The sequence below is a fragment of the Netta rufina genome (genome assembly GCF_964035555.1).
Source record: "Netta rufina genome assembly, chromosome: Z".
In the NCBI taxonomy this organism is placed as follows: Eukaryota; Metazoa; Chordata; class Aves; order Anseriformes; family Anatidae; genus Netta; species Netta rufina.
In genome coordinates, this window is record NC_140126.1 from 51477408 (window position 1) to 51501200 (window position 23793).

The window sequence follows — 23793 nt, forward strand, 5'->3', positions numbered from 1 at the left end:
CGCTGCTCACAGGAACAAAATAAAGTATGTGGCAGACAGAGGCAGTAGATTCTCGTAGCCAGAACCATTCAGATTTAACGAAAGCCAGACAAGGTGTGTTCTCAGCCAGATGAGATGCGCTCTCATCTTGTTTTAGCCACCTGACAGCATTCTCCATACGGAGTGCAGCACTGAGAGAAAGGCTGCTGCTCAAAAACTCCTGGAGAAGATTTCTTCCAAGGACACAGAGGCTGCACGGTCAGATTCACAGAAATGTGCATTGCACATTGTTTCAAATGAAATATCTAGCCTGTGCATGATTGTGTCAACTGTGATTTACAAAAAAAAAAAAACACACAACAGAAACGCGAGCTCAAACATATAGCCTGAAGCTCCCCTGATGACTAACTTCCATTTGAATTTATTTTCTCCCTGTTAGTCATTATTCATAAAAACACCCTGAAAACAAAGAGGAGCCAAAGCTTTGGAAGTGATATCTACTGCAGGAGATCTTTCCCTCTGACCAGGATTCCAGCAAGAGCAGGCACTATCAGTACTTCGTCACACGTTTCCTCCTTTGGCAGGACTTAAAAGCCACACAGCATCTGCATACCAAACAGTCTGTTTTTTTCCTATGTGCTGCAAGAACAGCCACAGTGATTAAGTGCAGTTTTGAAAACTAAAAAAAAAAATAAAAAACTAGTGATCAGCTACAAACATCATTTACAGTTTTGCCCACTTTGGCTTGCTTTCCCAAGGATAGTGCTGTTCTAGCTGCAGCCTCTCTGCCCCGTCACCCAAACTGAGCTATTGGCACAGTCCAGGAGCTCTGATCAGTACCTGAGGACTTGTAATGAATCTTGCTGAAAGCAAAAGGCTTCAGACGTAACTACAAATGTTAGAATGTTCAGTGAGCTCCATGCCCAGCACAGACCTGCACAAGCATACAGGAGTCATTAACGTACACAATGAAGAAGGGGCTAGATTTGCTGTTCAGCTGTGAAGACAGAAGTGGTTTTGCTTAGACTTCTACCTCCTCGTGAGCTGAGCTGACCAGGAACGCTTCTCTGGTGTCATCACAACCCATCATGGATTTCTGCTTCTCCTAATCCAAGGCCTTGCATGAAGTAAAAGACAGCTAACTTGCTAGCACTGAGAAAGCCGCAGGGATATGGACACTGAAAATACTGGGAAAATGTTTCCACTCACCCCCTTGGCAGGTGATTCCTCCACCCACTGAATCAGCCTAGCAAGCGACTGATGGAAAGAGAAACCAGTCCCCAGCATTTCCAAACATCAAGAGCTCGGTACTGCGCTGTCCAGCTGCTCCTACCCACTACCTCGTGCTTTTTTGCAGACTTATCTGTAGTTGTCACGCTGCTCAGACAACCCCTCATTAGATACTGATTTTTAGTTGAAAGACCAGTCACAAAGAAATCTGTTACTATTGTGGTACTGTTTTTTTTTTCCCCTTGGCACAATACATTCATACAACAATACAGAATCTGAAGAGGTGTTTGAATGCATGCAGCTATTGACAAAATGCTATAAAGCATACAGTCTATCACATCATCATTCAACAGCGTTTGTGCTTGCACAGATATCTAACAGCAGCAAATAAATCTGACTAGCATTCAGCAGAGCATCATTAAGAACAGACCCCAGTTTTAGGGAAACCAAACCACAGTCATGCAAACACCATTAATCAGCTCTCTTCTTCCCTCTTTGTAACAAAAGCATCACAAATCACGAAGGGTAACATCTGGTATTTTCCACTGAGGTCAGGTCAGAAAGTGCCATGTCATAGAAATCCATTCCAGCCATGATCTTGCTGCGTATGACTGAGTCAACACTTTCTGATAATTTTTCCAGTTGCTCTTATTTTCCAGTACATGCTTCTGCACCAGTAACGAGCGTGCATGCAAGCATTCTTAAAGCACAAAACCTCATCCACTGCAGAAGCTGTGTTGGTTGCAGTAAGTCCTATTCAGGACACACAAAAGCAATGGTAGATCTGAAAGACATTTTGTCCCTTCTCTCCATCTTCTTTTTACTTCAATTGATGCAGCAGAACAAACACCTTCTTGCTCACCTGGCGCTGCATGATGGCCTTAACAACTGCTCCAGCACCTAGGAAAAGCTCACGAGGGCTCAGGTCTGTCATCATATTTTACTGCTTTGCAGTCCATCCCAGACAGATGCAACAATTTGACAGACCTTCACTTTTTCCACTCCACAGAAAATGTATGCAGAATTGAAAACAAGTCCTGATTTTCTCGAGGCAAGACTTATTTCCCCAGAGTTTGCCTCGTTTGTTCTTAATTGCTAGTCTGACCTATAATGGCACCAGTTTTGCATACCTACATCCTGCTTCATAATGCCAAGTTGTATGCCAACTCTTCCACTCCATGCCACCGACAGGTGACAACACTGAGCAAGGCAAGACCAAGAGCAAGTTCACACCAAGCTCGAGTATCCCCATCTTCTTTTCACACAGGTTGATAGTGCTCAAGAAATCCAGTCATGGTAACACAACACACCGCCAGGTACCAGAGCTTTGTTTGGAAGGGATGACAGAAACAAGTGCACATAGCAGCATATCAGCACAGACCAAAAACCTAAGAGGGTTGTCTGCCCCCAGCTAGAAAGGGCAGGCTGCTCCTGCAAAGAATAGCCTCTAATCATTTTAGCAACCACAGTGTCAGTGAACAGCTGAGCCTGCATAGGTACGTTAGCACCTCCAAAAGAGCCCTGTCAAGCAGAACTCTTCATAGACAGAAACCAGACAGGGCAAGAAGCTGTATGTTGTGTTGCAAGCCCACATAAAATGCACAGAGCACAAAGGCTGGGTTTCTGAACAGTTCCTGCTGAAGTTATAAGCCCATTTTATGACACTACTGTGAAGCCGTATTAAAAAGCTGGTACACTGATGCAGCAAGACGTTCAGCCTCTGTTGCAAGCAGGAAGAACTGTCTGAATCTTCAACCCTCGTTTACTTTTAAGGATAAGAAAATCTCCTTTGGTTTGGGTTGCAAAACCAAAAAAGATGCAAATTAACAGCTGATGTCAGAACAGACTCCATTTACCTAAATATGCCATTCTTGTTTTGCCACTACAGAACTTGAGAGTTTGGACAAAAAGCCAGCAGGCAAAAAAAAAAGAAACAACTATCCATTTACCAGTAAGCTAGGCATGTAAATGACAAAATATTACAATTTGAAGAGATATCATCTTCCAAGAAGTATTATGTTATCTTCACCACATGCTTAACTAGTACATAGCGTACCAACTTGTTTTGCTCTAAGCTGGCTTAACATTTCTGTACAATATAGTGAAAAAACATAGTTACTGGAATGACAAAGAATATAATATGAAGGGATAGTAGAGAATACTTCTGAGAAAGAAAAACTTCAACAGTTCAAAAAAAAGCTACTCCCAAGAAAGACCTTTGTCTTCAGCACAGCGAGCTGAGATAGAGGTACAAATTTCTTTTCACCTCATAGCACAGGTAATGTCCACCACTTTTTTTGTTTGTTTTTAAAGAAAGTCAAAGCTAGAGTAGAGATATTTGTTACCAGAGTTGTAATCCTGGTACTAAGGTACTTATGAAAATGCTGCTCTCAAACATTTTCACATGGGCTTCGAGTCTAGTAACCACGCTTCCTTTTGCTAAAAGCCACTTCTCAAACGAACAAGTAGAAAGATAATAGTAAAACTAAACAATGAAGAACTGAAGGATCATTTCAGTGAGTCAAGGGACTGTTGGAAGGAGATGTAGAAGTGCTGCCAGTCTCCTATTTTGCTTGAGCATTACTGTTCCAGCTCCAGTTATCAAATCCTTGTAATGCTCAACCACAACAGCTCGCTTCTCTCTCAAGCTGCTGACCCTTCACGTAACAAGCCCTTTGTTTTTCTCTTGAGAACTGTTCCAGAAGAACAACAGGATCTCGCTAGGAAGATCACGGGCTGACCTTAGAAGTCAGCAAGATATACCACTGATGTCCTCCAGCCAGTACAGGGTAACATCCTTCCCAGCCAGAGCCTACAGGGAGAGCTTACAGTGCTCCCTTCATTTCTCTGCCGACCAGAATGGCACCAGTCAGCTGCATTTCCTTCATATTTCCAGCTGGAGAGCTGCCAGAGTTCCCACCAACATCGTGAAGGCATGCATGTGCTGGCCCAGTGCAGCCTCTCCTCAAGCTGTATCTCAGCAGGTTGCTTCTTTACGCCTTGCAAACACCAGTCTTGCAAACACCAGTCTTGTCTTTTCAGGGATTACGTTCAAAAAGATCAGTGCTAGGAGCACAGCAGTGCAGTAGCAAAGCTGAATATGTACTCAATCCAAACAAAGATGTATATCCCATAAGCTGGAATACCCTGGTTCCCAAAGCTGTTTCTCAGTGTCACAGAATAGCTGACAGGCCAGTCGCAGGGTGTGGGACAAGTGAGAACCTCAAGAACAGCGATGTGGCCAGGAGAGGTTACACAGGCTCTGTTCCTGCCATCCAGTCATGAAAGCTCTCTCATCTTTGCAGCCAGAAGATTTCCAAGATTTCCAGTAAATTCAGGCCTCGTCAATTCTTCTCACTGTAGGGTCACAGTTCTCTTGTGTATTTTTCAAATACCAGCTGCTAGAGTTGTAAAATGACCAGTGCTCTTGGGCTGCGTGGAACCTCAGTGGTTCTCGCACTGCTGCCAGGAGCATCCCTGCAGCTCACATCCAATGTAAAAGAATCACCGCTCTGAAGTAAAGCTGACTGAAAATCTGCAACTTGCCAGAAGGTGAGGTGGAAGGGGAAGACGGAGTGGGGAGACCCGTGTTCAAGTCACACAGGTACCAAGCAAGAAGCACCATCGTATGTTACAGCCATTGCTCACATCAGGAAAACAAATAGGTTGTGTCTAAGTAGCCCTTTTGATCAAAGTGGCTTAAAACTAGTGCTTTGTATAAACAGAACATGATGCAGGGAGTCTTTCAAACTGAGGGCATGGGTTTAGTAGCATTTTGAGCTTGATGGCTTGTCTTCCCCAGCCACCCAAGCACTCACTCTCTCACTTTGCTTTTCTGCAGAAGAACACAAGCCAGATTCATCAGACACTAAACAAGTAAATGTCAAGGATTAAGTTTCTTCCACATGTACTCTCAGTCTGTAATGATGCTGACATACCTTTCCAAAGTTCGGGATACCTTGTTCCTCTTACTTTGTGCAAATGGTTGTGTATTAATGGGAAGTGACAGAAACCCCAAAGAAGTTAATTTACATTTCTGAAGTAAGGCTTGTGATTCGCGTCTTACCATTAGTCCGTTTCCAGACTGCATCTACTCATAAGGAGAAGATTAAAGCGTAGAAACAGAAGAAAAAAAAAGTTATTTCAATCTTGATTTAAACCTATTTTGGGCAGTATATTTTTGAACTGAAACTAAGGCAACAAAACCCTGTGCATCAGAGCTTAACATTCATTCCCTACTATAAATTAGGAGCAACAAATTACCACAGGCTTGGTACCTTTGCAATTCTGACTCCAGTGTTGAGTCCTGGCCCATAAATCTGATGCATGGAATAGCAAAACACTTGATCCCCTCCTAATTCCAGTTCCAGACCAAGACTGGAAGGGAAGCATGGGGAGGCAAAAGAGGATGCTCTTTTAGGATAAGGATATATTTACATTTACTCAGCTGCACAGAGTAGAGAAATTTAGTGTTTTGTTGTTGTTGTCATTGTTATTGTTTATTTTTTTTTTTTTCCTCCATACATTTGTAAGATTGTATGCACTAACCAGAGCAGCAAGCAGCACTATAATTTTAAACATTAGGAAGAATGCTTTAAATCATTTCAGGCGGGGGAGACAGAGTTAAATATAGAGAAATGCTATTCATTTTATGTACAGCTGGTCTCCACCCCCAGTTATGCATCCAGTTTTAGCAACCACAACACATCACAGTCCCTCCCAGCACAAGAAATGAGACCCCACACATTCCGCCCTTATCTCCCTGCAGTCACCAACAGGGTGCGAAGTATCCCCAGTGGCCACTGGAAACGAACCTGAAGTGATGCAGTTTCACAGCATATGCCAGATCTGTCGCTCTGCTCTGAGAGGAGGTGAGGGCTCACGCTGAAGCAGCTCCAGCGTTATTTCAGTCGTACCTCAATGTATGCACATCAGAACTAGTGGAAAGGAAGAAGTCCTCCTCTGTATTGCTTCCCATTACACAATAGATGGGGGATACTTGGGGCATGCCTCCTCCCTGTCATCTGCTTTCCTCTAAGTAACTGCTGAATGAAATCTCTGTCCAAATTTCCAACAAAGCAAGAAACAACTTCAAATAGATTCTGGAGCCCAGGAGGTTTCTCATTAACTTTAGCTCTAGCAAGCTTTAAAGAAGGAGCAGAGCTGCTGAGAACATACGGTCTCCTTTCTGCTGCTGGGCTGCAGGGAGTCCCGCACCACCTCCAGGCCAGCAGCACGTGAGGGCCACGCTCTATAAACACACTAGCATCATGCTCCAAAACCTTGGTATGCTCAAGACATGTCAGATATCCCTTTCTTAGCTCGAGGAAGAGCTCTCCAAGATGTTCAGTGCAGTCTTTTACAGAACTGACAAGTAAATAAAGCTATCCTGTTATTAGCCACAAGCTCACCTCGATCTGCTGTTGAACTTCTTCAAATCCCTGCAAACTAAGAGAAAACACATCAAGTTTCAAGAATGAAGTTACCTTACACTTCTTCCCACCTCACATGTGAAGAAAAATCTTGCTGTGCTAGAACGACCAACATGTGGTCACACCAATTTGCCAAGAGACAATAAATACGTGAGTTTTAGTGAGGAATCCAACATATCGTACGAAGTGGGCTGATGATGGATAAGTTCTCATTTCGGGCCAACATCTAGCCACGACTAGCCAAATGTTAGATCTTCAAACAGAATCTATAAATGGAGCACACACAAATATAGGCACAAGGGAACAAGCTTAAAGTCTTTTCAAAACTATGCCAACTGTCAAGCTTGGTGGCCAAACGCAATGACTCTTAGGTGCTGGCTACAGCTGTTCCGTGTGTTCCAGTACAAGCAGACAGCAAATCTTAAACTGCAGAGCCACTACAGTGCCCAGAGACCACGGGCTGGTTTGCTAGGCTCAGTGACCTTCATTAGGCCAGAAATTTTTGTTCTGAACTTCTCTTGCTCTACATGCTAATGTATCTGGCCGAATATTTATCAAGATAATTATCATTACTCCTTTTGCATTATTTGCAACTGTATACTTGGCGCCAGCAAACAACATGCCAGAGGCAACCTGGTAAAGGAAGAATGATTTTACAAGAACTGACTCACCACCAATGTGCCATAGTGACTATTCAGATGAAGTTACATGTCTGTACAAAAAAACAGCCTCTCCAGTTACAAGGGAAACTGACACCCAAGGTCTTCTAAAGTAGGTGCAGGTTCATGGGAATACTGTTTTCCTCACACTCCCAGCATTTCTGCGATAGCCTGCAGCAAGACAGACCTACTGCTCCCAGCCTGCCCATGGGGAGCTCCCAGTTAAGACAGATGCACTTGCTCTGGCTAGGCTGCCTGTCATGCGCTTGAGATTCAGCCACAATTCAGGCACAGACTCTTACTGCAGTATCTAGAAAAAAAAAAAAAAAAAAAAAAGCAGCAACATGCACAAAGGCATTTGTGCTTCTAGCACTGGCTGCACCCTTTCTGCATCCAAAGCACAAAATCTCCAGGAGTCAGCCACTTAAATTTGCTCACTGCTCTTCTGCTGCATAGCCAGGATGATGTATACAGAGACAGGATAATAAATACATAGAAAAAAAAAAAAGGAGAGGCAAGAAATTTTCATTTGGAATCCTCTCCAATATCCTTTGCTCTTGTTTAACCTCAAAAAAAGCTCCTGTTGGTGCAGCCTCATATTTATTAAGGTCCCTCTGGATGGAGGCACTTGCTTAGTTTATGTTCACCTGCACAGCTTTGCTGATGGTGAAGATATATCATCAGCTAGGCTGATGCACATGTTGAACACAGGAAAGACCACGAGACAACAGCAATCTCTGTGCCATGAACCAAATGCTCTAAAGCATCTCTGGAAATCTCTTTCAGCTCTTCAAATCAAGGACACACCTTTCTCCTGCTGCAGTCACCCACTCCTGGAGCACGTACACAAGCTGGTCTGATCGATTTGTTTTACACACACCAGGCTTGCATGGGGAAGGACACGTTCCTTTCAGATTTGACAACATCCTGGAGACTTCAGCTTTTCATTTACATCTAGAAGCCCTTGTGGGACCTACTTAGATGTTCTGGTCTTCAAGGGACATTGGCAGCACGCTGCTGTGCTGATTCAGGACTGACTCGAAGGGACACACATTGATACTTCCACTAATCTCAAGGGTTGATACATCCCACCTACAAGACCTAACGCACCCTGTTCCAGGACAGCCATGCAACTAACTTCATGTAGGAAATGCATCAAGGACAGAATGGCACTCCTGCCTCCACAGACTCAAACATCTGCCTCTGATTGTCCTGAGAGAGCCTTAAGTAGCCTCTGAAGTTATCCCAAACAGAAGAGAGGCACAGCATGTACATTATCCATAGTGTTACGACTGTCTTCTGACGTCTGCTCCCAGCACAGTGCTTGCTACATGAGGGGTATCACACGACATGTTACTTCTCAGGGAAGGTGACTATTTTCAGAAATGCCACCCACCAAAACCTGTAGCAGTGTGACATAAGAGGATGGATTTCTCCCTTCCTACCTGAAGCAGATGCATGAAATGGGGACCAGAGCCCTAAGCAATGGCAGAGGTCCCTGGCCCAGTGCTAGGTGATGCCTAAGAAAGCTGAAGGAAAACAAGGTGTACCTTCAAACTTCCAGGCAGGACACAGAGCTGAGGTATTTCTATGAGCTCGGCCTCTAAGAAATCAAAGCACCGATGTACTGTCTGCTTATGTCAGCTTCCAAACCAATGACAATGCTGCTTCTTCGCTCGGAAAAATAAATAAAATCTACACACACTTTGGGTAAGGTCGCTCCAAATTAGTTTGAGACTTGAACCAACCTCACAATTTAAATAAGCTAATTTTTGTATGAAGGCATATGCCATGTCAGGCACCTGGTACTCAAAAATCATGAGTTGGAGGTAAGAGGCTGCCTTCAAAGCCAAATGACAAATTAAAAAGGGCAACAGATGCAGTCTTATCTCTGTAGCTATCGTTCCTTACCAGACCTTGAAAGGCTGACATCTCCATCTGAGTGATGATCTAAAATTGGATCCTCCTTCAAAGGTAAGTTTTATGAGGTCTGTGGTCCAACACAGAGCTCTGTGTTGCCTTGATTTGGCATTTGACTGCAAATATTGCATGTGGTCTGAAGCATCGATTAATTCCTTCTGAGAAGCAGAGATACTTGGAAGAGAAGACTTGACACATGCAGTTGTCAGGAGACAGTGGAAAGGCACCATCCCTTCCAGCTCACATGGCTGTGATACAGTCTTAAAGGACTTTAATGGGGGGAAGAAAATCACCCAGATTTTCTCCAATATACCCATATCTATGAATTTGGGGAACATTTCCTCCTCTCAGGTACAGGATTACCACAGAAAATAAACAGAGCCTTCTGCATCATTTGACACCTGGCGCAGGCTGATGGGAGTACACTCTCAGATTAGGCCTTTTTTTTATTATTATTATTTTTATTTTTTACCTCCACTAGCACTGCCTGGGAACAATGGATGACATCCAGAGCAGCCTGGATGTCACGGGCACCACCACCCTGGCTTGGCAGGGTCTCATCCTTTCACTTCTGGAATGTAGTGGCTCAAGCTACCGCTCCTCTGGGGAACTCTCTTAAGCACGAAACATCTCCCAGGCCAGACACAAGCAATGACACTTGACATGTCAACACAGCTTGCTTCGCCTGTTCTTGTGACGTGTCCCAAAATCACAGCAGAAGGTGGCTCTAGACTGAGACTAATGGAAAAATAAGAATTGAAAGCATGCTTAGGAAAGCAATGGAAATATCATACAACACACTTGGAGAGACAGCCCAGTCATTGCAAGGGAAAAAAAAGATTTTATACTGCTGTTCCAGAGAGAAAAGCCTTTTGAGCTGTTAGCCCAGTGAGTCAAAACCTGGAGTAGCAGCTTTACAAGGAACCCCAGTCACACTGATGTTATCTTGGGTTGTTTCTTCCTTCATTCCTTTGACTGCAATCTTTCTTCACCTGTTTCTTGCTAGGATATGGTATACAGGTATTATTGGCAATGCCAGTATCTTCTTAACAGGTAACTTCTTTCTCTCTACTCCATCTTCTTTTCAGCATCCTTAGAAATCAGCATCTTCTCAGCTATCTGTACTTGTTTTCAGACACGCATGGTAGCAGCCAGGCCAGGATCTCACTCCATCCAGGATACACAGCATGTCAGACAGTTAGATCACGGACCTCCCTCATACATGGTATTTATACTGGGACATCCAATCCCCACACAGAACAGGCACATGGCAAATATGCAACCACACTTTAAGCACACCACACACCAGCAACTGGATTCTGAGGGATTTTGTCTGAATGTCTGGCATAGAGGGGACAGACACTTAAAAGTATCAGCCCAGGCCAGCAGATGTGGACGGCTGCCAGGAGATAACAACTTGTTATAAACACGCATTCGTTCTCAGCGTGCTTCTGCCTTTGCCTCAAGTCAAGCCTTTCCTCAAAAAGCCTTTCCAAACCCTTACATAAAGATTGCTTTCGTCCAATCAATGTAACTGCAAATCTGGGAAGACAGTATTTTTCGTGACACTACGTAAAAGACACTTCAAGCCTGACTAAACCAAATTCTACCACAGAGTGCATGGCATCAGATTGACCATTTATTAAAATCATTCACTTCCAGGCTTTTTCATTTTTTAAAAATTACAATCATTTGAGAACTAATTGCCCAGAGCCAAACAATTCTAAGATGAAAACACCAATGCTGGTAAGCAAACAAGATTTAAGTAGCATTCACAGATTGTTCCTCCACACATTAACTATTCTCTCCTGGAAAAAGGATCTTTGCATCCAACAGCCTCATCTCTCCCTACTGATTAATCTTTCATAAGGGCCCAAAGCCAGAGCTGCCAACTGAAAAGGAAAGCACACAATCAGCAAGGCACTAGAGCGATTTTTACCTCATAATGAGGATAAAAGGAACTGCTGAAGAAATCTGATAAATGCAAAACAGATCTGCACAAATGTATGTACTATTTCTGTTTCACAGCAGTTAATATCCACGTGACCTGCAATGCAATTAAATATCATGTGTAATTTTATTTTCTTACCAGTCATTATTCTCTGGGCTTCATACGGTTCCATATAGCCAGTATTCTCCCCTTTTACCATTTTGTTCAGCTCACTTTTGGCATCAAACGGATCTGAGTAGTCGTCTGCTATCAAGACCTGAAAGACAGGAAAATAACTGGTACTAGAATCTCAAGTCAGACATCTAAACCAGAAGACAGTAATACCCTAGCAGCTAAAATACATTTCACACAGCTGCACCCTATGTCATCTTTGAAGTACAATCTGAGTTCAGAGTACAAAATTGCTAAAGTTCATTGACTATAGGGTGCGGAAATAGAAACGTGCTTGACCCTGCTCATCTCAAGGATCTCACAAAGGCAGGCGCTATGTCAAATGCTTTACCATTAGCTGAAGACATGGAATAATTGGGAAGGACAAATTAGAAAGGTCTCATCACTTAGCACATTCAATCCAGTGCAACTCTCATCATGGAAATTTGCTAATGCTTGGCAAAAAAAAAAAGCACACTTTCACTTGCACAAACTCCATCCCCTGTTTTTAGCTTTATGAGACACAACCCGAAGTATTGCTAACAATTTTACCTGCTGATAGGAACCAACCCTTCCTATTACTGATGGGTAGGAGATAATCTTGGTTTCTAAAAGCTAACAAAGGTGCCATAGCAAAGAAAAGATTCCTCATGTGAGAGTTACTGGACAGCACTGATGTAAGACAGGACAGGCAAAGGAGTCTGAAACAAAGAGAGCAGAGGCAGGCTTCTGTCCCTCAGTACCAGAACCACCTCAGAACCATAAAACAATTCTGTTGGGATGGACCCTGCCTGGTCCTGCACTCAACACAGGGAAAGCCTGAAGGATCCTGCCCTGAATGTCAGCTCTCCTTCTGAGGGATTTTTAAATCACGTCTCTTTCTGTCCCATCATTCACTTTACGCCTTTAAAACCAGCACCAGTGGGACTGACAGCAGACTGCTATTTCAACAGCTCCAATTTTGTTAACAAAGAAGTAGGAGTACGTTGCCAGCTGTAAGACTGAAGCTGCATCTGCTCTGTCTCCCCCTGCCAGAATAGCCCCACCAGACAGAGACAAAAAACACCAATCTCAAGCACATCCCAAAGGGACATTTTAGAAGACGTATTCGTTATCACTGACCACAAAGGCATAAATATCAGAGCAAGGCTTAGCTATCCTACAGTTACAGGTTAACAGCTGGGATACCGAACTGTCTTGGATCGATATTTTAATTAAAAATCGAGGGTGCTTTCCTCCACTCAAAGTTGAAAACGCTTGGAAATTTCGTTTGACGAAACCACCAGACTGACAAGGATAATAGAGGGAGGAAAAAATAGTTCTTTCTCTCTCACAGGGACCAAAATGCTTGTCTCACTGTTGTGAAAAAGAGCTAACCCAAAAGAGAGAAGCCCCCTCCCCCAGCCCCGGCGACATATGCCCAAGCAGCAAATCAACTGCAATGTCAGAGACGTGTCAGCGGCTGCACACACTTAAGACAAAGACAACAATGTGCATCACGCAGCACTAATTTCTCCTCGTCAAAAGGAGAGGTTTATCTCTAAAAGCCCTGCAGCTGAAATGCCCATCCATTTAGGCTTCTGATGCAATGCTGTCAAGAGCTGACGGATGGTAGCACGGGCTCCCTGCTGCTCTCCTATTACAAATGTCAACATGTAATTCTTGACGGTCCTTAGTATAACTATGCTAAAACATGAAACAAAAAACAGTCTTGCATAGACAACTATTTGATATTTCTTCTTCCCCGTTTGCCAAAAATCTAATGGGAGGAAAATTACACAGACAAAATGCTGTCAAACAAGATAAAAATCAAGACTGATTTGCTTTAAGCATAATGGCAACGTAGTCAAGAGCTCAGAATATCTAACATGAACACAAAGACTACAGAAACTAACTTGGTATTCAGAAGAGGTTTAACAAAACAAAGCCCGCTTTCTAACAATTCAAAAATTTGTAAGAGGGTTCATATACCCACATTAATTCATTATTATATATATTAAGTTATCCGTGGATTTGTATCAGATCTGACTGCAGCTGGAAATAAACCCTGCTACTATATCCCCTGGTACGCAAACCTCCCTAGTTTGTGCAGGAGTGCAAGTTCCTCTCATTCTGAGGAATAAGAGCGTCAGAAGCACTAAGGAACTGCGTACAGGTCACCATAATTATGTTTTCAGTCAGGTCACCTATCAGCTTTGTCAGATTGAGAAAACCTGCTCCCCAGTATGGCCCCAAAAAACTCCCCTCAAAACCCACAAATGTATCCCCAACCCACTTTTCAGAAGTAAGGCAGGCAGAAATAGCAGTCTGCTTCTCTCTCCTTGAGTTGTCCTTATGCATGTCCGTAGTATGATTAGCTCTACAGCTATCAGCTGTAAGAAAACTTCTCAGGTGACTGTTACAGTTTCCATTTATACTAAAATTTATAAATTCCCAGCCTACGTACAGCAGTCGGCCAATACGAGCATTTGATTTCTTCTATACTCGTTGACAGCTACCAATTCTCTACTTCTTTCCAAAAGAAGCCTTCATTCAAAATGCCATTAAACCTCAAATTAATATGCTTGTCAGTTCTATTATGACACACCCCATGTAAATCTCTAAACTCCTTTCCACAATCCCATTATGGAATATCACCTCTACTATGCAAGTCTTTGTGCCATCTCTACAGAAATGACTTTTACCTTACTAAGTTCATATGCCAAGCCTCTGTGCATTATGCTTGTGAAAGCCCATGGTTAAGCAGCAGCCTGGTGTGCTGGGCTGACAACAAGCCCCAGAAGAGAAAACTTCCACTCTGAAACTCACTGACTGTGAATCTCAGTGGCTGAGATCTGAAGGGACTTCTGGAGGTCACCTCTTCCAACCCCTGCTCTAGCAGGGACACCTAGAGCAGGTTGCTCAGCACCACATCCAGATGGCTTTTAGGTTCTCCAAGTAGAGAACTAGAACCTCTATGCTGCACACAGACCACTGAGACAGTACATATTCAGGCAAGTTTCGCTTCACTATGAGAGACACAGACCAGCTGTCCAAGCAGAGGTCAGGTAACCAGTGTGATCCTTATCAAGGCAATGGACAATATCTTTTGATGAAAGGCAAGGTTCTGACTAGAAGAGTTTTCTATGGTACACAGAGCAAACCAGACATTGCTTCACGCCAGTAAATATAAATAAATACTCTCTCCTTGTGACCATTCCTGCCAATCTTATCAAGCACCTGCTTACCAGTTTTACAAGCAAGTTCTGTTCACTAGATGATATTCACTAAGCATACCCCTTGCTGTTCAGTGGGGCTCTGCAGATTGTGGTCTGAATCACCTCCACGCCGTAAGAAGATCCCAGAGCACCATGCTGTCTGTCACCTCTCCCTCCATACACATATAGGAGTAGGCCTTTCCATATGCCAAAGTGCCTCCATATTCACCGGGGTTCATTAGCATTTCAGACAAGGATTATAGTGTCAGGAGTTTTTCTACCAACAACCTTACAGGAGCTTCAACCTGCTGGGCAGCTGAACTCAATCACGTTACTCTCTTACTCCCCTTCCTCAAAGGAAGAAGGTGAGAATATGTGATGGAAAGTGCTTGAGGGTTGGGATTAGGACAGGGAGATCACTCACCAATTACCATCACAGGCAAAACAGACTCAGCATAGGGAGATTATGCTGTTAGTAATAAGCAATAAATTAGACAAGTGAGAAACTAAAAGCAAACCAGACCCACCTTTCCCTGTATTGCTCCAGCACGGCTCCCCCATGGGTGGGGGCAGCTCCCCCCAGACCCCCTGCTCCTGCGTGGGCTCCTCTCCACGGGCTGCAGCTCCGGCCCGGGGCCTGCTCCTCCGGGGGCTCCTCCACCCATGGGGGGGCTGCAGCGTGGAGATCTGCTCCATGTGGGACCCATGGGCTGCAGGGGGACAGCCTGCTCCACCAGGGGCCTCTCCCTGCACAGCCCGCAGGGGAACTGCTGCTGCCTGCCTGCAGCACCTCCTGCCCTCCTGCGGCACTCACCCAGGGGCTGCAGGGCTGCTTCTCTCACGCTTTCACAATCCTCTCTCCCAGTTGCTGTAGCACAGCAGTATTTATTCCCTTTCTTAACTCTGCTCTCCCAGAGGCCCACCCAGCATCACTCCCTGGCTCAGCTCTGGCCAGCAGCAGGTCCTTTTTGGAGGCAGCTGGAACTGGCTCTGCTCTGACATGGGGCAGCTGCTGGGCTCTGCTCACAGAGGCCACCCCTGCAGCTCCATGACACCAGAACACTTAAGCTCAATACAAACCCATCACCCACTGCCCAGCAAACTGGTCAGCCATTTGTTTTCTGTAGTTCAGAAGCCAATGCCAGCACAGGAGACCCTGGCCTGTGACCCGCATGCACACATCCACATCTCAAGCTAAGCACACTTCCAAGGCAAATGGATCAACTTGTTTGACTGGCTTCTAGAATGGTCCTTCATGTTAGCGACTGACAAATGGAGGACAGGAGAGGGAAAAGAATGGCAGGCATCCATCATCCACCAATAACATGTCTCAGAAGTCTCAGAAGTCAGAGCCAGGACACTCAGGAGCTAATGCTATACCTAGACACAGCACAGTGGAAACACTGAGGAAAGCAGCAGGCTGCACAGCATTCACACACAGCGTCTGACCTGACTGGGACATAGTTAACTTTGCTCTCCCCTTTGCTAAATCCAGACACATTTCACATGGGTCCCAACTGCCAAAAGGAATCACAGCTATCAGGAAACCCCCAGATGGCTGCAGGCAGCCATTCAGATTACAAATGTCTCAATTTGCTGCATTTGCCAGTACTTAAGTTGCATGCTGTTCAGTGGTGAAACTATAAACTACCAAAAAGTTTTGATAGTTCTGCTCTAGATACACAATTAAAAAGCAAGAAAAAGATTGGGAAGTGAAAAGCTCTCCTTATTTTGAGTAGCAATCTAGTTCACTTCAGTCCCACCATTACAGCTTAGTCTACCACCATGCAACAGAAGATGGACATTCCACCTCCTGAAAGCAAACATGCTATGACAGTCAACAAAAAAAATATATGCCAAGCTGCATCTCCTGTTGTTTGTGTTATCTGACTCTTTTTGTCAGAAAAGCAGGTGATAAAAGCTTAAAGTGAGTCACCCTACTGGCAATATACAGCTGGCCACATCACTGTCAAATTTCCAGCTTTCCTGAAACACAGCAAGTCTTCAATCCTGTGTAGCTTCTGACATATGGGATACTATTTCCAAGCAAACAAAAAAAAAACAAACAACAAAAACACAACAACCAAACCACCACAACTAAACAAGAAAACATCCCACCAAACCAAAAGAACACCTTAAGCACAGGTTTAAATTGTTTTCAAAAGTGGTTCTGTGCTACTTAATGTCAAATGGTATTTTATTAAAAATAATTTTGATACAGCAAATATCATGCAAATTAGTTACCCATATTTACAAATAGCTTTTTTTTTTTTTTTTACAAATATCTTTAGAGGATTCAGTGGCATTACCATTCCTACCATACAGCAGGCCATCACAAAAACATGTAGAAGTAATCTTTCCAGACTTCACCTGCGAGATCTGCAAGTACAAGAACCACCTGCAGCCAAGGACAGAGCCTAGGACAGAGCTAAGAGTCAGGTCATTCTAACTTCTCTTCAGAGTCTGTGTTTCCTAACACAATAAGATCTATTGTGGAGATCAAAGCACACCTGTTGCGCTGTGCCACACAACGCTGCTGCTAACATCCGTTACACTTCACCTCAAGTGCCCAAGCCATTCTGCCATTACTCACTACTTCCCATTAGTAAAGATAAGACACTTTAAGCCAGAGTTATAAAAAATTGGTTTTGGTCATGAACATGATGAGACTCTTCTGAGCAATGTCTGGTGGTTGTAGTTTCACACTGATGGCCAAATAAACCACCACACTGCTCTCACACAACGCCCTCCTCAAAGTAAGCCACGGGGGAAAGCAGAGAAAACATGCTGGGGTTAAAAAAAAAAAAATAAGGAAAAAAAAAAGCTTATAGGTTGAGATAAGGATAATTTAGTTAAAGGAAAAGAAAGAAAAAATGAGCAAGGCCATGAGGAAGCAAAGTGAGAAAGAACAATTATTGTCTATTCCCCATCAGCAAGTGATACTCGAACAAGTGCCAGGAAGCAATATGCATCAGTGGTTGTTCAGGGGGACAGATGTTCACAATGAGAGCCCCCCCTCTTCATCCTCTTCCCCACCTCTTATTGCTGAGTGTGACACCACACTGTATGGAATATCCCCTTGGTTAGTTTAGGTCAGCTGCCCTGGTGATGTCCCCTCCCAGCTTCTTGCCCACCCCCAGCCTGTTGGCTCTGGGTGGCTGGGGGGAGTCCTGGTGCTGTGCCAGCACTGCTCAGCAATAGACAGCACTGGAGTGATACCACTGCTGTTCTAGCTACAGGTGCAGAGCACAGCTCTGTATGGGCTGCTGCAAGGTAAGTTAACTCCATCCCAGCCAGGCCCAGTACACATCTGTTTTGCTACTCCACACCATTCTGCCCTGCAACACGCTCACACTGACCCTACTACTTCAGTGGGGCACCATTTGTCCCAAGGGTTTTAGCTGTGGAAACAAGACACAGGATGATCAAACACAGGGGTTATGAAGTGCTACTGGAGAGGTGAGCAAAACTGTAACTGTTGGGACTTTGAGCCCACCAGTTTGGGTGGCCAGCCTTCATACCCATACCCTCCATATCTGACCAGCCTCAGCTGGGTCCTCCATCCACACACTGTGCTCACAGCTCCATTTCAGCTCAGGCCGAGGCCTCGGTCTCATCCCGAGCAGTGTTACAGGTACTGCTACCTCCAGCTCTTCCCAACTGGACATCCTGGACATACCCAGGGCCTGATACAACCCTTTGCTGAGTCTGCTGGTCAGCAGACGGTGGAATCTGTTTCTGTCACCAGCCTGGCCCTGCATGAGAGGCTACCGCCTGGCCTGTGCCAGGGTTGCTAGAGCAAGAACTTTCTGCTCCACCTTTAAACCAGAGCACACAGCAAAAAACCTTTATAAACCTAAAACCCTCAATAAAAACAACCCCCCTCCACCCTACAGAACAGCATTTCTGTGCACATCTCACAGCAACTGATCCTGAAGCATGTGACTTATTCTGCAGGCATTCCTCTATTTCAACACTTGCTTATTTTCCAGAAACACCAATTTGAGCAGAACAGTTACTATCTCAGTGGCTGGGAAGTCTAACCGAGTTTTTCTGGTGCAAAAATGCTGCACTTTTGGTCTGAGCACTTGTATGTCCTCACCTTTCTGGAGACAGAAGTGGCTCCTTGTATCAGGAGGCACACGTTACTACTATACATTCTCTGCTGAAATTCAGATTTAATCTAGTAAAGCCACCTTTGCTTTTAAAATGGAAATACTGTTTGGAGCATAACAACTTGGACTCAGAGACACTGGGGACTGGCCCCTCTGTCACTGAAAAGAAAGACCACGCATCTTAACAGTGCAAGCACAATGGAGGAAAATTGGGCTGAGTCACATGAACACATGAACCCTGTCATTACAAGGTCTGTGAAGCCTGTGTTCCAGATACCAAGCAGAAGACAGGCTTCAACATTAAAGCCACCTGGACTGCTGTTTCAGAAACCGCACCAGGATTTGGCTTGGCACAACCCTATCAGTTACTGAGCAATGGGCAGACTGCAAGGTATGTAACTGACACATACTTCACTCTCCTACAGGCTTTTTCCAAACATATGCACACAAACAACAACAACATACAAAAAAAAAAAGTTTTGCTTTCAATCATTCAAATGGAGCAAGCTACGTTTCCACTATTCCACAAAACGCTCTTGCATAGTAATCCATCTACATGCAGTTAATCTGATGTCATTCAGCTTTCTTTCCAAGGAAAATGAATCAGTCTTGCCTTTGGAAGAATGGCATATAGGGAAAGAAAACCACAGACAATTTAAAGACAAAATGCAGAAACATAGCCAATGACATCTTAGAAAGAAATTATAAATTTGAATAGGCAAATATCAATCATATGAATCACCTTCCAGAGCCTAACAGAAAGAGATGAAAAACATAAACATGTTTTCAATCATGTAGACCTAGTAATACCTATTGTATGATTAATTTCAAGCAAAAGAAACTCTAAAACATGAATAGAAGTGCACTGATATAAAATTAAATGAAACTTGTATTTGGCCTTCCTAGATCAGAGACATCAACAGGGAACACTCTGAGGAGTTCTCCCACACAGGCACTCTGGTAAAACTCAAAGGCGAAAGAAAATGAGCATGGCTCAATTACCAGGAAAGCTGACAAATTCGTAACAATAGCACCAGCTAAGATGCCAATTAGCAAATACAGAATTGTTTAAGAGGAAAAACTCAAAAGTTAAATACAAGATGAAATCCAGTTTTATCCCTCTACTAGGGTATTAACTAAGATGCAAGCATCACTATCTTTGTTCCTCTAGAGTCTTAAAAACACCATGTAAGACCTACATACATGCATATTGTTATGCTACACACAAAGGAGTTTTTGCATATGCAAAAACATGAATTGCATATAAAGCCACAGGAAGAAAACAAAGAACAAGCACAAATGCATAATTTTACAGGTATCTATCTAAATAAAATCACATTTCTAAAAGGAACAAGAAAAAAACAACAACAAAAACGAGAACTTGGCATACTGAAGCACAACCCTTCTTTGAACTGAAAGAAGATACAAAAAGCTATCCTGGAAATGGCAAACGTCAGCACAGAGCTGTCTGTTAATTGACTTGCCACTAATAGTGGCTATCCCAGTTATGCACACAGTATTCTGGACAAATCCAAAAGGAACTATGACAAATAGCAATGCTCAGAAAACAAAAGACCTCTCCTGCTAGCTGAACCTTTGGGAGAATTATTATGAAAGACCCTTTTGGGTAGAGATTCATTATTATTTTGTAAGTAAATCTCCCCACAGAAAAAAGACAGGTTGCGTAGCCTTCCTTTCCCAGCTTTTGTGAGTGGCAATTAAATCCACCAATATCACAGACAAGAATGTGCAGCTGCCAGCAAAGATAGGGCAGGAGCTCTCACTTCAAGACGAGCCCTCTGAAGTTGTGTCAGGGAACACCACGGTTTAACACAACTTAACACAGCGCAATGAAAATTCTTCATCCTCTCTGGAAACCTGGTCACAAAAGACCAGTCACTTTGCATTACATGCCATTTTGGTTTTTTTGTTTGTTTCTTCTTACAACCCTGAGAAATTTCTGACAAAGCCAAATTTCTCTCCCTGTCCCCAAGGGATCTCCAGGTCTCTCACATCACAAACACACCCGAGGCAGATATTTCTGTAAACATAGTACTTTCATGTAATGCTTAGGCGCTACACATCAGAAAGGTCTCTGATGACGAAACCCAGATGAAGTTCAGCCTGCATACAGAGGAACTGCCAAGTTTCATCCAGATTTGTTTTCCAAACCAATGAAGACTTGCACTCCTGCTTTCTTCCATGAAACCCCAAATTCCCAAACATGTTCAGGTAATTCTCCCTGCAGTTTCAGTACTGCCTTCTTTCAAAATAAAGTTCAATGGATGTGCATGTTTCCCAAGTCTGTGACCTTTGCATGGCTGAATTCCCACAAGAGCCAGCAGAGGGATCTCCACCATCCTGGTGGCATTAGACCAGGAATAGTAAAAACAGGATTTTGCATATCTCACTAAGGAATCAGAAATTTAGGTCATGATACTAGAGGACTGCTTCACAGATTGTGCTGTGTACAGAGCCTTCCCTTCTACTCCTCAACTTGCATGTTGGAAAGATGTCTCAGGTGTCATTCATAGCTTTGATTTCCAGAAGGGAATGTATTCTTCTCTAAAACATAACTAAAGCTCGAATTTGGAAAAGTAGCTCTGAATTTTCTGAGACAGGGTGGACTGCTGGTGGAAAAAAAGTACAAAAAAAGTACAAAAACCAGCATTTAATAACAACATTTCAAGGGCTACTCACTCATGCATAAGGCTTCGTTCTCTCAAAAGACTGCTGTTTGCAGTTTACAAAGCTCAGGTAAATGCATTAACCTACACCTCACACTGACAGAACCCGACTGCTGACAACCTGAGACAAACCTGAGAGCTCTTTTTGCCTCCCCGTCTCCCTCCCTGTGTGCCCTTGGCTGCCCAGGCAGTGACCGCAGTTCCCTGACACAGAATCAAGGAATGACTTGGGTTGGAAGGGACCTTAGAGACCACCTTGTTCCAACCCCTCTGCCACGGGTGTAGATGCCACCCGCTGGACCAGGCTGCCCATATCCCATGTGTGTCTGTAGTTCCTGTGTGTCCCTACTTCATACAGGGCAACACAGTCCCAAAAACTGCTGCTGAAAGGTTAAAAGGAGTTATACCTGCTTTCCCTTCAGCAGGGAAAGAGTCCCTCCTTCAGCCATCCACTCAGCTACTTTAGATTTGAAAATGTACCTTCCAGCACCTGCCAACAGATCCAAAAGTTACAGAAGGATGGATAGACACAGCAGTTAATCAGTATTGTTCCTTCTGCAAAATCAGGTTAAAAAAAGATTGTAGGATTTACCTCATGCACTGCTGTTAGCAGAAAGCTTTGTCCCAAAGTTTTCTACACTTCCTGCATGATGCACAACTGCTCCAAAAATCACATCTTGTATCTGTTTCCATAAGTGTCACAGTAAAGCAATCCATTAATATGGAAACAGTGACACAGCCAGGAAGGCCTGGATGGCAGCCCCTTTGCTATCTATCACCAAAATCCATCATACACTGTTTCAGTTGCCAGGTTTCCTATTACTTACGCTACTTGGACAGCAATGACTGGCATATGCTCAGTGATGGGATACAGTCACAGTGACACAGGGAAGCAAAGAGAAGAAAAGAAACCATATTCCTTGTCAGGGGGTAGTGCTGACCACAGCTCTGTGTGAATGTCTGGGAACCAGGCACCAAGACATTGCTAGGTAAGGGCACGTACAAAGATGTTTAGAGACACAAAGTCTCTCCTCCTAATACTGATCAGTGTCAGGGAACATGGGGGGCAAAGGAGCTTGTAAAGACGTATTTACTTGTACCACTGAAGAAATGCCTATTCTACAACAGCAAGCTGGCCACCACAAGAAGATCAGCTTGTAAAGCAGAAGTTTGCTAGAGAACTCAACAATTAAAAATAAACAGATTCGCCTTTCTCCTTTCTAGACCTTCCTTCTCATTAATCAGGCTAAAAGACATTTACCTAAGTTCCCACACATGTTCTTGCTGTGTCTGCCTTCTCATTCAAAGGTCCCTTAAATCACAAGAAATTGCCTAACCTTATTTTGCCTATAGGTTTCTCCTTCCACATATGCATTACATTAGAGCAGTCCCAATGCTGACACTGCTCACAAGTCTGCCTTAAGCTAGATGCCTAAGTAACTGTAATGCAGACCTCTTTCCTTATCTGAGCAGTTTAAGGGAAGAATGCAGATGATATCTGTGCTGTCACACAACAGTAAGGAAGCTGCATTTATGGTGGCCCAAATGTAGAAACAGTTGTGCAATGCTGCTGTCTCAGTACTTCGGTGTTAACAGGCAGACTTACCCAGCTCAGCTCCTGCACACACCCACGTGAAAACTCAGGGGGCAATCTACAGAAGAAAGCACAATTTTTTCGTTCTTGCTGATCAGCAAGTGTTCAACCCTGCTTTAGTGTCCTCACAATATCATTCTCTCCCACTGACTCACCCAGCCATGCCCAACTGTATACACATGCACTTGATCTGAACAAAGCCCTATTCACTCCTTCATGCTTTTGCAGAAGAAGGTATGCTTGTACACTTCAGAGACCACGTCAGACTAACTCCGCAATCACCTACCGCAAAGATTCAGCTGCGGAGTGGGAAAGACACTCCAGCTTGACAGAGCTGCACCTTAGATCCTGCACTGCTGTCCTTACAGGAATGCACTGTATTAACATTACAAAAGTCTGTTGGCAGCGCTCAGGCTCCAGGGCAGTTTTTGAACACCAGACTTAAAACAAAAACAAAGGCTTAGGTTCTGTGAGATCTCTGAAGACAATTAAAATCAGAGCCAAAGCTCACTGTCCTGCTCTGCTCAAAGCAGGGGTCATGTGAAAGCCAGACCACGCTATTCGCTATTCGTGGTCTTGCCCACACAGGTTCTGAAGTGCTCCAGAGCTGGAAGTCCTGCAGCCTCCTTCTCAGCAATATGTATGCATATAAAACAACAAGCAATAATTATGGCTATATAATACAAACACCATATACTTATGTACACCTATGTACATACATATTATGCAAATATCATAACATTGCGTTCAATATATGTAGCAGGAAAACCTACATTTGAGGCAAAACAAAGGAAGAAGATGAGTGTAATTGGTAGACTCCAGCAGCAGCCTGAGATCAGACAGGAGCTGTGTACACCAGAGGATGTCACTGAGCATGCA

At 43.8% G+C, this 23793-nt stretch overlaps 1 protein-coding gene across 1 annotated transcript in view; it reads right to left on the bottom strand.

The window, feature by feature from the left end:
• Nucleotides 1–23793, bottom strand: part of LOC311220969 (SH2 domain-containing adapter protein B-like) — a 75275-nt gene that overhangs the window by 41868 nt on the left and 9614 nt on the right. Inside the window, 1 exon segment of the mRNA XM_084304670.1 lies at nt 11310–11427. Coding sequence (XP_084160796.1) covers nt 11310–11427 — 118 coding nt within the window.